The sequence below is a fragment of the Neoarius graeffei genome, chromosome 16 (genome assembly GCF_027579695.1).
Source record: "Neoarius graeffei isolate fNeoGra1 chromosome 16, fNeoGra1.pri, whole genome shotgun sequence".
Lineage (NCBI taxonomy): Eukaryota > Metazoa > Chordata > Actinopteri > Siluriformes > Ariidae > Neoarius > Neoarius graeffei.
The window spans coordinates 45,192,123-45,209,024 of record NC_083584.1 but is presented as its reverse complement, the minus strand read 5'-3'; the positions used below and the strand labels follow the sequence as shown (position 1 = coordinate 45,209,024).

The following is a 16,902-nucleotide window of genomic DNA, read 5'->3' as shown; positions in this document are numbered from 1 at the left end:
TTCTGCAATATCTGGCATCTTTTAGGAAGCAGCAGTAAGCCAGGGCTTTGAATTGAATGTTTAGAATGCAGCAAAGACAGCTTTTCAATTGCATCCCTTGCATTTTGTGATTTTTTTTTTTCCCCATCTCCCATTACATTGCCTCCAGATTCACTACTGGGAGATGGACAACCAGAACGAAACGGAAAAGATGAAGATCCTCTTTCTGCCCGAGACAAGTGTGCGACTGAAAAACCTGACCAGCTATACGTACTACATGGTCAAACTGTCTGCATTTAACGCGGCAGGAGATGGTCCACTCAGTGAGCCCAGGAGGGGGCGCACTCTTCAGTCAGGTCAGGCTCTGTCTCATTTCACTTCACTTTACACTCTTACTGTACCTGCTCTGCCATCGATCAAGCACCATTCCCTTAATGGGTTAAATCATAAAACGTATGCTATGTTCAGCAGCCAAACCACAAAAATCAAGTCCGTTTTATTCATCCTGAGTAGCATGTTGCACATTAAATTATGTATTCCTCTGTGACAGTTGTCACTTGGAACTGTGCACCAGCAGGGCATTGTTTGACCTGAGGGTCTCACTCATTGCAATGGCAGCAAGCTACACTCTATCCATGAGTCATCTACAAAAAAAAAAAACAGTTCAGAATTTATTCAACTGGTCTGGCTGTGACCTCATTAGCACAAGCCATGGAAACACAGGCTCTCGTACTCTTGTTGACATTTCCCAAAGCAACAGGAAGCACATGTTGAACAGAGAACACAGAGCTGATGAATGTTGTGAATTAATTGTACAGAGAGTAAGAAAACCTGTGGTCACCTTTTATTGCTTTTCTTAACATGGTGTTTCTGTTTGGGCTCATTTTCATTATTATTCAGCATGCTCCAAACTTTTCTCTCTCTCTCTCTCTCCTCATCTCTTAGCCCCAAGTGCTCCTAGCTTTATTACTTTCTCTGAAATCACCGGCACTACTCTGAACGTGTCGTGGGGATTTCCTGTGTCTCCGAACGGAGTTGTCGAGGGCTACAGGGTGGTATATGAGCCCACTGCCCCTATTCACGGTACGCCTTATATGCTGTTCTACAAGAAGCAATATGCACTCATTTTTTGCAATATGTTTTTACTGCTTTTAGTATTATTATTCACAGTACACTAAGTTTATGCCAATAAACAGCACAGATGCCAGCAGTTGTGTACACCTCTGAATTACTGATCAAGTGCCAAGAAGGCCTCAGGGGACTCAGCAGTTCTTTAAGTTTTCCCACATAAATTATCACTGGCTCATAAGCAGCATCTTGTTGCTGAAACTTTTTGCAAAGCCATTCTTCCAGTTCTGTCATCTGATATTTTCCTTCATTTTATCCTGGAGCTGAAAATTATGTTAATTGTCTTTAGTGTCAACAAGCACAGAGTTATTTACTTTTAATCAATAGATAATAATAACATGTGTGTGTGTGTGTAGGCATAAGCAAAGTGGTGACAGTGGACATTCGGGGCAGCTGGCAACGCTGGTTAAAGGTGCGAGACCTGACGAAGGGGGAGACCTACTGCTTTCGTGTGCAGGCCAAAACCGTCAGCTACGGCCCCGAGGCCGAGGCCAACATCACAGCAGGACCCGTGCAAGGTGTGTGAGCCACATCAGACAACAAATCACCTGGTGTCAGGCCACTCATGATGCTTAACACGGCACACAATGCATACAGTAACATAGCTACAGCAGAGCTGAAAGAAATGCTTAATAGAGCATGAATCAGTAGGTCACAGAAGTGTGTGTTCATGGATCAGACAGGGTAAGGCTTCATTTCATGCTCAGGTTGTCTTTATCCATACGACAATGACATGTAGTCCTTAACTCTTATCTTCTGTGACAGTCTGAAATACATTTGAAAGGTACCACAATTTACGTTTAACACTGTACTGATATGTTAAAGTAAAAAAAAAAAGAGTTGCATGGTCACAACAGAGGTGTGTATAGTAATACTCTGTGTTAGCATTTTCATTAAACCTATATGGTGCTGCTGAAACATTAGCACATAATTCGTAGGCATTCAGAGATACTTTTTTTTTTTTTTGCACCATTCAGAGTACACTTTTTTTTATGCAGGTTCTCCAGGATCCCCCGTCAAAACATCAGTCACGAAGTCTGGCTCTGGCCTGACCATCCGTTGGATACCAGGAGATACAGGAGCTGGCCATGTGACAGGCTATGTCATCGAGGCACGCCCTTCAGGTGTGTAACCATCAGGCAAATACAGCATACAGCAGATTATAGGCTTGATCTCTATAAACTCTTTTACATATCCGATGTAAATGAATACAGTGATGTAAATGAATAGGAACTCAGGAACATATAGGTTTTCATTGCAAAACATGTATTCGTATTTGTTCTCATCCTGTATTACAATTACACTAAGCATTATAGCATAGCACCCAGGAATGAGCATGTCAGAAATTGAGAGACTGCGTGATTTTCCTTTGTCTGTGACTGTGACTTTGTACTGCAGATGAGGGATTGTGGGATACCTTTGTTAGGCACCTGCCCTCCTCCAGCACCTCCCACACTGTGAGTCTGGATCGTTTGCGCCACGGAGTCAGCTACCAGTTCAGAGTGCTGGCTGTCAACGAGCACGGCTACGGCGAGCCAAGTGCGCCCTCTGCTGCCATGTCGGGTAAATACTCCTTTCTCACTCGGTGGCTGCTCAGTGAGTGAGGCTCTAGCAACAGGCTTTTCATTTTTATGTATGTGTGCTAATGTACTGTAGCCTACATAGAAAACATCTGCATCTGATGCAGACTTCATTTAGGCTTACATGCGAAATTATGTGTAATTTGCAGCAAAAATGACCAAATTAAAATTTGCCAATAACCGCATTTACGAAGTGCAGCCAAAAAAGCTTAGATTCTTATGATGGCGGGTTTATTCAAATTAGATTTATCTATTTAGAAAGTCATGTAGACCTGGAGTTTTCTCATTATTCACATTTGCATGTTAACATTTTGGATTTGCCAAAGTCTGATCATACTGTTGACAGTTTCTTCATTTATAAACTTAAACTCAGCCTGAAATTTAATACTGTTAAAGAAGTCATGTATGTGTGAAGTGCAGAGGGTTGGAACAGTGTGTCATTTGAAATCTAAAGTCAGTGGCACCCTGCAACTAGTTCAGGTTCAGGGTTAATCTTGGGACTTATTTAATAATTTACATGTTTGTTTTCATTCTGACTGCATCCTGCTGTTGTTGTGCATTCACATGAACTGTACTTTGGACTAACTCCTTATCAGCAGTGATAAAGCCACAGTGACTAGTGTTTATACTCTATATTGAGGTTTTTCACCCACGTGACCAAGTCATGTGATGCATCGTTAGGCTGCCATTTTGGACGTCACGGCTCGAATCAGTTTGAATGCGAGGAAGGCAGCAAACGAAAAACTTAAAAGAAAAAGGAGCGAGATGCAGAAAACACCTTCACTATCCAGCGACGTAGGGCATTTACAGTACAGGGCGAGCAGAGGGAGAGGTATTTGCAAAAATTGAGGTTAGCAGGCTTAGAGAACGACGTTTACCTGCTTCCACCAGGATTGTTGACTGACGTACGGAAGTACATGAAGCCCTCGTCTTTACCTGACTTCGGCCCACATGATCTGTATGCCTATGTCGTTAAAAACCCATCGCCATACACAGGTATTGATCTGAAAGCGTATAAGAGTTTGGATGCCTACAAATATTTTGTGTCAGGCTGGGTAACATGCCTACATCAGCGGGTCGTCCCTGGAGCCGGTGGTCGCCATCTTATTACAGCTAAGGTTTGTTCACATTTTCATTTACTTTCAGTCCTCAGGATAAACAAAATGTTATTAAATGTCATTGAAATAACTTCTTAGTCTGTTGAGACATGGCCCGTTATAAATTTGCTGTTACCAGGCAATGACCAAGAACTGTATTATTAGGGTCGGTGTCTGTGTTGTAGCAGTGTACTAGCAGCTAGCTGTTAGCACTAGCTAATGTCAACAACACAGCTAGTACGTTACTGTAGCAATGTTTACGTTCAGTCATTTGGATGACTGTTAAAACCTTTCAGTCTCAAGTTTTTCCTTTACTGTATTTACTAGTTTACTGTAATTATGATCCGGCAGCTATTTACACCGTAAATAGCTGCCGGATCATAATTACAGTAAACTAGTAAATACAGTAAAGGAAAAACTTGAGACTGAAAGGTTTTAACAGTCATCCAAATGACTGAACATCAACATTGCTACAGTAACGTACTAGCTACTATGTTGTTGACATTAGCTAGCTTGACCTTCAAAATGGCGGACACCGGGGCGTCACGTGACCCCGTGACATCAGGTGAAATACCTCAATAAAGCACAGGTTTGCACATGTGAAAATAAATAATTAATGTTTTTTGGGGTGGGGTTTTTGTTTTTTTTTCCTCTGAGTTATTACATGCCTTATCAGATGGCTAAGATATACTGTATGTATTAACGAAGCAAGTCCAGGGATATTCTGAAATATTTATTCTTTATCTTTTTTTTTTTTTAACCACTGATAAATTGTAGAACTATACAGTACTAATATCAAATACACTTTGTCAGATTTGGCAACATAAGCAAAAAAAATTTTATTTAAAATGTCAAACTTCTACCACAGTGACATGCCCTCAGGGTTTACTCACATATACGTAAGTGACCTTATGACTATTTGAGAAAACAGACTATTACATATGTAACTGTGGTTCTACACCTGAGTGGAGGACCACCGGTTTGATTTGGCACTAGTGGAGGCCTTGTCAAAGCCGTGATGAGAGTTTGTCCTCAGACAGCACGCTTTTTAAATTCTATTTTATTCATAGTTACAATCAATCAAGGTGTTGATACTGCTCCCTGCTGAGTATGAAAATCACTTAAGTGCTGAGGTTCTCACTAGTGAGAATGAGAATTACTCAAAGTAATCAAAGGGGACATGGGCAACATTCAGTCTGTCAGATCTGGTGAAGGTGACACAATGAGCTTCATGTCACCTCTTCACAAATGCCTGCTATTGATACTCCTCGTAGTCCTTTACTTGTCCAGGAAGTAGCTATAGTGCATGTGAAATGGCATTTAATGGAAGAAGACATCTCTTAGGGCGGCACGGTGGTGTAGTGGTTAGCGCTGTCGCCTCACAGCAAGAAGGTCCGGATTCGAGCCCCGTGGCCGGCGAGGGCCTTTCTGTGCGGAGTTTGCATGTTCTCCCCGTGTCCGCGTGGGTTTCCTCCGGATGCTCCGGTTTCCCCCACAGTCCAAAGACATGCAGGTTAGGTTAACTGGTGACTCTAAATTGACCGTAGGTGTGAATGTGAGTGTGAATGGTTGTCTGTGTCTATGTGTCAGCCCTGTGATGACCTGGCGACTTGTCCAGGGTGTACCCCGCCTTTCGCCCGTAGTCAGCTGGGATAGGCTCCAGCTTGCCTGCGACCCTGTAGAAGGATAAAGCGGCTAGAGATAATGAGATGAGATGAGAAGACATCTCTTAATCTATTTTCAAGTATGTTTTCATAATCTCTTCCTTTACCCAGTGGGCTAACTGGTTGATACACTGTCTGGTATGTAGACACCTGACCATCATACCCATATGTGGCTCTTCACTAAACTGTTGCCACAAAGTTTGAAGCACACAGTTGTAAAGAATATCTTTGTATGCTATAGCATTGAAGTTTCCCTTCACTGGAACTAAGAGGCCCAAACATGTTCCAGCATGACAATGCTCCTGTGCACAAAGCACTCCATGAAAACATGGTTTGCCAAGGTTCAATTGGAAAAACTTGAGTGTCCTGCACAGAGCCCTGACTTCAACCCTACAGAACATCTTCGGGATGAACTGGAACACCAACTGCATCCCAGACCTCCTCGCTCGGCATCAGTGCTTGACCTGACTAATGCTCTTGTGGCTAAAAGGGCAAATTCCCACAGTAGAAAGCTTTCCCAGAAGAGTGGAGGTTATTATAATAGCAAAGGGTTGACCAACTCTCTGTCAGTTTCAATGGTTTTGGAATTGGCACATATGGGTGTGATGGTCAGGTGTCCACATACTATTGAATTCCTGATCCCAGTGCAGACACTGTGTGCTGACTGATAACTTGTGCAATTCACCAACTTGCTTGGCCATAATGATGGCCAACTTAAGACTATCTTTCATCAAAGAGACTTTATATCTGCATGTTCTGTTGGTTCGGTTGCGCCATTGCACAAACTGCTGCAGTGTGATCCATCCCACTGCTGAACCATTGGTTTGTATAATGATTGGAGATATTCCATACTCTCAAAGTTTTGACTACTTTATGGGTTCCCAGTGTCAAACCATCAAACAGTCACAAGTACACACACAATTCTGCCACATACACTTAGGGTAGACCCCCAAAAGGATGCTTCCAACTGATTCTGCAAAGAACATTGTTCATGGTGCAGAATAAGTGTTTCACACCATCGTGAGATAACCTTCCACTTTTTGTATACAGGCAGTGCACAGGTGGAGCATGCACACTCATAAGAGTACATGTGTTTCCTTACAAACATGCCAATATGCTGGGGTCACTCCCAGGGTTGAGAACCATAATCTCAAGGAGTCTGGTCTGCTGAGTCCCAGTGACATGTTCATTTTGAACTGCAGGTCTGGTCCAATAGGTAGCTGGCATTGAGGGCTCATCCATAACACCTGTAACAGGTGAACTCGTGGTCTGTTCAGCCTGAATATGGCTCTTAACACATTGGTTGCATAGTCTGTTGGATGCACTGCAGTGTCATTACAAGTATGGTAGCAGCAGAATATCATACAGACAATCATGCTCAAAAATGTCCTTCCTCAACATGAACCACATTGGACAGTGACTTAACCATCTGTACCCAAATAGATCATCTTCCGCTCTCCTGTAGGTGTTCCTTGGTAGTTAAACTACTGCTTTGTAAATTTGCCAATCGTTAGACATGGGATTACTGTGTGACAGGACAGCCACTATCAGACTAATAGTGGATGCAGCTCTCTAGACAGAAGATGAGACAAACCATGTACATCTGTCCACATCCAGATTTTGTTTGGCCAATCTCAAGGTCACTGACGTGATTTTGTGCCTCCATGGTAATGGGTGTAAACCACCACCACAGTGTTGTTGATCCATGCAAGTAGGTGTGACCTCCTTAAGGGTTCCTGAAAACATTGCAACACTAACCACACAGCTTAAGGATGTTAATATGCTAACATTGAGACTTGTTTTCCACTTTAGTTTTACTCCCCCTAGACTTTTTGCAGAAAGAAAGCATGTACTCGGACAGCTATGCAGAGTGTGTTCACATTACTACGTACATCACATTACTACCATACCTTTTGTGATATGGCTGACAGGCACTGAGCTTACAGCCATCATTGAAATGATGTGCAGGACAATATACCCAGTTTCATTACTAGAGTTGCAAATGATAGTCCCCTAGCCAGACACAGAAGTATACATGTTCATACAGGGAGTGTCTAGCCACTTGCAATTTCATGACTGCATTCATAATTGAGACTGCTCTGTCTTCTGTCAAGAAGGTACACAAGTCAACTCTTATGCCACTGAGCAGTCTGCAAAGAAGTCAAATGACACTTTTTGCAATTGACTTTAATCCTAGTGTGAGAACAGTAACATTTGTCTGACTCATTCCCTGCTGTTCGAACTGTCTGTCCAGCAGATAAACATGCCATGACATTACAGGGACTCTTAAGTTGATTTGCACACACTTACTAAACATCCTGGATCAAAAAGCTAACCCAAAAGGAAGGGTATGTGACTCCACGAGTTTCGGTAGCTATGGCGGGTTTTCTGTGACAGGGGAGCTAGCCCGGTGCACAACCCCCTAGTATGGGGGAGGGGTTGACTGAACTTCATCTGGCCTCTACCCTTTGACCAGTCCGGCATGGTTGAGCCTACCAGGGACAAGAGTCCCAGCCGGCATTGCTCTAGGGGTCACTGAGACACACAAACCTTACCATCACGTTAAGGTGTCTGCCACGGTAAGGTACCCTTGGTATCATCTTGGTACCCATGCTCAGTTAAATAGGCTACGATACTTTGGCCACGTCGCAAGAATGGAACCATCTCAACTACCAAAGTACCTTCTTAACTGGACTCCCTCACACGGTGCCCGAAGTGTTGGACGACCTCATCAGAGCATTTTACGATCTATTGCTTCCGACATAAAGCATCTACTGGGTGAACATTGGGACATCGGTTCCACTCTGGGAGTCGCCTCCAACAGGATCCAATGGAGGAACCTTCTAACCGAGCACGAGCAGGCAGACTATAGATGACCTTACCAAGTATGAGTAAGTATGTGACTCCATTCACGTGAAAGCAGAGAAAGTGTTTGTAGTGTATTTTGTAAAGCATCCTTGAGTTGGTGAAAGGCACTATAAAATTAAACATTTAATTAAATGTTAGACTGTGACAATCCAATCTACCTTGGTATTACTCTTGATTGTTCCTTGACGTTCAAAGCATATATCACCAAGCTTAAGGGGAAAGTCAGTTCCAGGAATGCTCTTCAAAAGCTGAGTACCTCAAAATGGGGAGCAAATCCAACAACCATCCAATCAGCAGCTCTGGCTCTCTGTTTCTGTGCTGCTGAATATGCCTGCCCAGTATGGGAATTCTCAACTCAGGCAAAGAAGTTCAATTCTGTATTGAACATGCGTTGTCGCTGCATTAGCAGGTGCATGAAACCTACCAAGACTGACAACATCTATCTATTGTCTGGTATCACACCTCCTGATATCAGAAGAGCTGCAGCCAGCCAAAAAGAATGACTTGGGCAATCGGAGGATGAAAGACACCCCCTTTATGACCATCCTTTGTCACCCCAGCATTTGAAATCGTGCAGAAGCTTTCTATCTTTTGTCCAACTCCTGAACTGCAATGCATCATCCAAAAGGGTTAAATTCTGGGAAGAGAGACTCGACAAATCTCCAGAGGATAGTCATACTGTATGCCCATCGATCCCTCAGAGAAACTCCCTCCTGGTTTCGACCAACCACGGATAACATGGCGCAGTCTGAACAGACTGTGGGTACGCATGGGGAGATGTAAATCTAATATGGCGAAGTGGGGATACATCAAAGATGCAGCAGATTGCAAGTGCAGACCGGGCCCCCAGACTATGGAACATCTCCTGAGCTATGGCATGCTGCATGACACATGCACTATAAAGGACCTGGCACAGGCCAACGGTGTGGCACTCAAATTTGCTCACTATTGGCAAGCAGTAGTGTGATGACACAAAATGATGATTAAATGTTGTTCTTCTTCTTTAAGCTACAATACTTAAAGGAGAACTGAAGTCATTTTTAAGCTTGCTTTATTTCTTAATTAACGTGTTATTCATTTACGTTTTCAGTTTTAGTAACCTTATATCGTGACTTGTATTGGCAACTAATTGCAATTAAATATGATACTTATCGGCCTATTCGGTTTTTAGCCACGTTGAATTTAGTTCATTTGGTCCACAGCAGGCGTCGCTTATCCACGCGATCTTCACAAGACTTGTGCGAGACTTCGAAATGTGAAGTGTCAGGCAGGTGCCAGTGCCGCCATTTTGAAAACTGTTTTCCAAACGAAATATTGCACAAAAACGAGTTTAAATGACGATTACTGCCTACTTTTTTCAAACTTTCCCGATTGCTATCAAAACAAACAAAACTTCCTGCTTGATTACATCAGCATTCAAAAGAGGGCGTGCACGTCTTTTGACAGCGTTGGCAGATGTTGGTCACTTTGATTTCCGCTGTATGTTTTACTTCCGTCCTATGATGTCTCACAGAGGTCTTGGTGAATCTCGTTTATGGCCATTGCTTTGACATATGGACTGATATATATTACATATCATATTTCAAACACTCATAACTTGCTATAGCAGTGACAAAATAGCTATCAAAATGCATTCCTATATTTAATAAAATGAGAAATAGAATTTTGATAATAAATTTGCCTTCAGTTCTCCTTTAAAGAACCTGCCCAAACACTATGGCCTGTGTATTTCCTTTATTGACTGTTTCTGTGGTAGAGACTTGCCAGGCTGCCATTTGGGCAAACTGTGTAACTGTATGTGTCACTTAACTGAACAAACTTAATTAACTACAAAATTTTAACTTTAGTGATGGCAAACGATGGTTTCTAAAGGTAATCTGCTGCCTCAAAACGTTTTCCTTGCCGCTAGTCATACACTGTCATATGTTAGCTATGCATGGAGAATTCTAACTAATGAATTCTGTCCATTATATCTGTGGAATACCTCACGTGGTTAGTTTCAAGAATTATACACTTCCCACCCAATGACAGCATGATTAGTTGTAGTTTCGTGCACTTCTGACCACAAAGGTCAATGGAATTACAGTACTGGGACCTGTTCTGAACTGCACTAGATCCTTATTTTAATCATCCATAGAAAATAGCAAAAAAACAAAAAAAACAAAAAAATTTTGCACAGAGTCATTTAATGCAACAGCAGCGATGAGGTTTCACTTGCATGCACAATTCAGTATGTGACTCATGCAATATGATGATCTTCAAGGACACTTGTCAGCATATTGGTGGACATTTGTTTCATAAAGAGAGTCTTTTCAGGTCTCTATTTTGAGATAACCATTTATTTTCTTTGACTGTTGTTGCAAAATCACCTAGGGAAATGCAGTACAACCATTTAACAACAGGCGTGACTTATCATATTTATTGCTTGTCAAGCAAATAAAACAACATGGTTATTTTGTCAGGAATCCATTATACACTCCATGTATATTGGTCAGTTTATCAGATGCAATTTTCTTATTGCTGCACTTTGTAGATAAATAGTTACTCATTGTAGGCCTTCTGTTGGTATGCGGTTATTCGGCTGTCTTCTACCCCATCCATCGAGGGAAAGGGACCATCAGAGGAGCACTAAATATTAGTGGCTCTAATGGTAGTGGCAAGGTAGAGTAGGTGGTGCTGATATAAGTGTGTCAGGTGAAGCAGTGTTAATGTGACAGCTGGATTGAGAACAATGCACCCACACTGACACTGACGAAGGGTAGAGGATGGCTTAAATGGCATGGAAAATGTGAGCTATAGTTTCTAACTGTACAATTGCAAGGTGGAGCAACATTATAAAATGGACAAAGGATGTACAGTATCTTCTTGTTTTTACATCTTTTTCTCACTTCTATGTGGGGTTGATGTATATAGGTTGAGCCACTAGGATTAACCCTCTGGGGTCTGAGGGTATTTTCTGGCACTCTAATGATTTTGGCATGGTCTGATTTTGTTGTCAATTTCAACAAATCTAAAGCCTCGGTCACAACCGGCCGTATGTGCTCCTACGGCCGGTCTACGTGCAAAAAACGCAAGAAACGCACGGAGGGTGCGTGTGAAACGCACGGAGGGCGCGCGTGAGACGTGCTGATTTCCGAGCCATAGACTGGCCGCAGACCGGCCGCAGAGGTTTCTTTGTCATGTCAAACAAACTCTACGGGCGCTTACGGTTTTTTCAGGTTGCAAGACAAACTTACGGCCAACGTGCGTCTTTCTCCATGAACAAAAAAAATGCAGCGATTTGGGAAACGCCAAAAATCGCACGGCCAAAAAAATCGTACGTCCGGTTGTGACCTAGGCTTAAAGTGCCATTCCACCATTGGATGTATTCTTTGGTATAAAATACAATATATTTTATGACAACATGACTAGACAGAGAAATCTTTTAGCTTCAAAATGATATATCAAGCATAATTTTTTGACAACGACAAGTATATTAATTTTGCGACCAAAGTCACCTACCCCTTTTAATTTCCGTGTGGTAGTGAAACGTGATGTCATCGGCAGGTTCCCCTTCTTGTGTACCACGTCACGTGTGACGTGGCACAGATTATCAGCAATGGCGGATAGAACGCGATTTCCACTTGTCGATTGCTGTGCCGATATTCACCATCGACCGTCTCCTTTGGGCATCACTTGCTATTTTCCTTCGCTTCTTTTCCGAAGCTGACAATCGCGTTCTATCCGCCATTGCTGATAATCTGTGCCACGTCACACGTGACGTGGTACACAAGAAGGGGAACCTGCCGATGACATCACGTTTCACTACCGCGTGGAAATTAAAAGGGTAGGTGACTTTGGTCGCAAAATTAATATACTTGTCGTTGTCAAAAAATTATGTTTGATATATCATTTTGAAGCTAAAAGATTTCTCTGTCTAGTCATGTTGTCATAAAATATATTGTATTTTATGCCAAAAAAATACATCCAATAGTGGAATGGCACTTTAAGCAGTATTTGCAAAGTCATATGACTTTTTTTGTATTCAGCAGAAGTTCTACTACAATAAGATCCATGTACTATGTATGTCATGATTGTATTTTTTTTTAAATAACAGATAAATGAAGATGTTGTAAAAACCAGTTTTAGAACGGTGTTGGAATGTGTGAAAAAAAAACTGACCTTAACCATTGTGTCGAACCGTTTTGATCACTTGAGGTGATTCTGTTCAGTCTTAGGAATATATCAAGCACAAAACCTTAAATCTGCTCCATTGATTTGGACAATTAACTGGCCATCAAAAAAATTTGTGTCTTATTGTTTTGGGATAAAGTGTTGGCAGTGGGAACGGTATTCAATAAGAAGGGTAAAAAATTTCCATTCATTCAATGAGAAGAATGAAAGCCTCTCCTACTGCCATCTCTTAATCCCATCAGGTCAAGTCACAATAGGTAAGGTAATATTGTTGTTGTTTTTTCACACATTCCAACACAGTTCTAAAACTGCTTTTTACATCATCTTCATTTATCTGGTATTTGACACTATTTGGTGTGTCTTGAAATTTACTCTTGTACTATTTTACTCTGTTCAGAGCCACAACCAGCTCTGTTACACTGTTATACAATTACTCTGTAATTTTGCTCCCACTCCAAATTTTACTCTCTAAACTCAAAATAGAGCAAAATTAAAGGTCCCATGGCATGAAATTTTCACTTTCTGAGGTTTTTTAACGTTAAAATGAGTTCCTCTGACCTTCTTAAGTCACCCCAGTGGCTAGAAATTTCATAATGTGTAAACCAAACTATGCCCAACATTTGAGAATGGCGCGTCAAAACGGCGCGTTGATAAACTCTTCCCTTGCCTACGTCAGCAAGGGAGATGATCCCCAAGCCCCCCCTCTGGATTCCCACCCACTGTATGGATTGCCCGCCCAGCTCAAAAGTTGCCACCAAACATGGAAGTTGCGCTGTACATGGATGTGACAATACAGAAAGGAGTCTGTTTTTACTGCCGACGGGAGAGCTCCTGAAGACGCAGTGGCTTAATTTTATTTACTCCAATAATACGCCGTCGAGTCTACCTAAGACGGTGTATGTTTGTCAGAAGCATTTTCCTGATGAATGTTTCCACAACTTGGGACAGTACAGGGCAGGTTTTGCACATCAACTGTCACTGAAGCCTGGGTCCGTACCAAGCATCCCTGCCGCATCAGCCACAAACAGCAAACAAGTAAGTGTATAACTGTTAAGTCGTTTTGCCGTGTTTTAAAATCGGTGCGTTAGCCTTGCAATGGCTACATTAGCTGTGCAGCTAACCGCTCCCTGCAGTTAGCCAGGTACTCTGCGCTACAAAACCAAAAAGCATGCAGCATGCTCTGTTAAACTGAGTTTAGTCTGGAAATTGACTGTAACTTATGAGCTTATGTTTTGCCGTGTTTTAAAATCGGTGCGTTAGCCTTGCAATGGCTACATTAGCTGTGCAGCTAACCGCTCCCTGCAGTTAGCCAGGTACTCTGCGCTACAAAACCAAAAAGCATGCAGCATGCTCTGTTAAACTGAGTTTAGTCTGGAAATTGACTGTAACTTATGAGCTTATGTTTTGCCGTGTTTTAAAATCGGTGCGTTAGCCTTGCAATGGCTACATTAGCTGTGCAGCTAACCGCTCCCTGCAGTTAGCCAGGTACTCTGCGCTACAAAACCAAAAAGCATGCAGCATGCTCTGTTATAATAGCCAATCAAAACAGTTTTTACAAAGACACCCACATTCTTTTTTTTAAGTCACTCATTCATTTTATTTGTTTGTTTGTTCAGTAAAAACCCAAACATTTGTTGAATTTATTTTATTTCCTCGCGTCGCACCTTAATGACGTCAGCGCGCGGTATTTTTCCCTTCACGGTTTGTTCCTTCTCTCTCGCCATAGTAAGACACCCACATCCGCTTGTTCTGACCCACTGGAGGTAGCGTCACAGTGCTGTTAGCCAATCAGAGGTAACACGTTTACATGTCATGAATATTAATGATAAGAGCTGAAATCCTGTCGCTCTCCCGCCACCCGCTCCTCCACCAAACTAGAACAGCCTGAAACAGGAGAACCACAGCATTTTTTTCACTAAAACCGGCTCACAGGGCATTCATTCATACTAGAGACCACCGCACAATTAATGAAAAAACGATGCCATGGGACCTTTAACTATTTTTAGGGAAAATACTTTTAACTCTGGAAAAATTGCTCAGTCATTTTTCCTGTGTATGCACTACAGCGCGCACATCAACCAATCTGCTCATCAGAAATAGAAGAAATATCTACACTTACTTGTGTTGATCTTTGGCTGGATCGAGTCGAAGTGGGAAAAAAAGGCACCGTTCATCATCAGTTCTCAAGATTAAATTAAATCGCTGTCCTGAATCATAAAATGAATCATGAATTGAATTGCTGTCCTGAATCATCCAAAGCGCATAAAATCCACATGCCATTTCGCAACAAGTTTTACCTCCAAATAACCTAAACTATGTCTGACAGATTTTATCCTGTTTACGATGGGCATTTCCACCATGAAAGAGAAATCAATTGAAACCAAAAGAGTGAAAGTGATTATCATGCCGTTACCATGTGAATAGTCTTTTATGAATGTGTAAGTGGGCGCCCAGTTCTCCGACTCTGGTGTGACTGAGTAAGGTGACAAGTTTTATGTTTCATCTAATTTAGGTAATTTAAAAACTATAATATTATTTGGCAGTGGGCACATAGGAAAGTATAAAGTTTCTGTCAATATGTTTATCATGCTTGTATGATAAAAAACTCAAAGATATTTATCTCAATACCATACATGACCTACTCAATCTAAACCTGCTAAGTTTTGCCAGGGCTCTTAACCCTTTGGGGTCTCAACAGCAGAAGCTTGGCTCTGCTGGGATTTGAACCCCCACCCCTCCAATCAGTAACCCAGAACCTTAAAGTGCACATCTTGGGTATATTCAGGAGCAAGATCAATGTAATTCTCCTATTTTATATTAAACTTTGGTCAAATATCTGTCACATTTTGCATTTTGTGCAATTTTTTTACCTTGCACAATACCAGAAAAATTCAGTTGAAATCAAGCCATTTGAGGCGAATTGGTCCGCCTCTGAAAAAACTTGGCATGTGGATTTCCCGGCAAACACTGATTTTCGTGACTTCACACGCAGGACACCTCCTTCTGAATCCCATGTCAGCGCTGGTTTGTTTATGAGAAAACGACCTAGTGGTTTTCTGCAAATTTCTTCAACATTATCACATAATTACAACCCCGATTCCAAAAAAGTTAGGACAAAGTACAAATTGTAAAAAAAAAACGGAATGCAATAATTTACAAATCTCAAAAACTGATATTGTATTCACAATAGAACATAGACAACATATCAAATGTCGAAAGTGAGACATTTTGAAATTTCATGCCAAATATTGGCTCATTTGAAATTTCATGACAGCAACACATCTCAAAAAAGTTGGGACAGGGGCAATAAGAGGCTGGAAAAGTTAAAGGTACAAAAAAGGAACAGCTGGAGGACCAAATTGCAACTCATTAGGTCAATTGGCAATAGGTCATTAACATGACTGGGTATAAAAAGAGCATCTTGGAGTGGCAGCGGCTCTCAGAAGTAAAGATGGGAAGAGGATCACCAATCCCCCTAATTCTGCACTGACAAATAGTGGAGCAATATCAGAAAGGAGTTCGAACATGTAAAATTGCAAAGAGTTTGAACATATCATCATCTACAGTGCATAATATCATCAAAAGATTCAGAGAATCTGGAAGAATCTCTGTGCGTAAGGGTCAAGGCCGGAAAACCATACTGGGTGCCCATGATCTTTGGGCCCTTAGACGGCACTGCATCGCATACAGGCATGCTTCTGTATTGGAAATCACAAAATGGGCTCAGGAATATTTCCAGAGAACATTATCTGTGAACACAATTCACCGTGCCATCCGCCGTTGCCAGCTAAAACTCTATAGTTCAAAGAAGAAGCCGTATCTAAACATGATCCAGAAGCACAGACGTCTTCTCTGGGCCAAGGCTCATTTAAAATGGACTGTGGCAAAGTGGAAAACTGTTCTGTGGTCAGACGAATCAAAATTTGAAGTTCTTTATGGAAATCAGGGACGCCGTGTCATTCGGACTAAAGAGGAGAAGGACGACCCAAGTTGTTATCAGCGCTCAGTTCAGAAGCCTGCATCTCTGATGGTATGGGGTTGCATTAGTGCGTGTGGCATGGGCAGCTTACACATCTGGAAAGACACCATCAATGCTGAAAGGTATATACAGGTTCTAGAGCAACATATGCTCCCATCCAGACGACGTCTCTTTCAGGGAAGACCTTGCATTTTCCAACATGACAATGCCAAACCACATACTGCATCAATTACAGCATCATGGCTGCGTAGAAGAAGGGTCCGGGTACTGAACTGGCCAGCCTGCAGTCCAGATCTTTCACCCATAGAAAACATTTGGCGCATCATAAAACGGAAGATACGACAAAAAAGACCTAAGACAGTTGAGCAACTAGAATCCTACATTAGACAAGAATGGGTTAACATTCCTATCCCTAAACTTGAGCAACTTGTCTC

At 41.9% G+C, this 16,902-nt stretch overlaps 1 protein-coding gene across 4 annotated transcripts in view; it reads left to right on the top strand.

Annotated features, from left to right (window-relative positions):
* The window catches only part of sdk1a (sidekick cell adhesion molecule 1a), a 539,170-nt gene that overhangs the window by 507,969 nt on the left and 14,299 nt on the right, over nucleotides 1–16,902 (top strand). For all 4 annotated transcript variants that reach the window (XM_060943068.1, XM_060943067.1, XM_060943066.1 and 1 more), the window contains 5 exons: nucleotides 149–335; nucleotides 925–1,062; nucleotides 1,464–1,625; nucleotides 2,106–2,231; nucleotides 2,506–2,670. In XM_060943068.1, coding sequence (XP_060799051.1) covers nucleotides 149–335; nucleotides 925–1,062; nucleotides 1,464–1,625; nucleotides 2,106–2,231; nucleotides 2,506–2,670 — 778 coding nt within the window. The remainder of the gene's footprint in view (nucleotides 1–148; nucleotides 336–924; nucleotides 1,063–1,463; nucleotides 1,626–2,105; nucleotides 2,232–2,505; nucleotides 2,671–16,902) is intronic.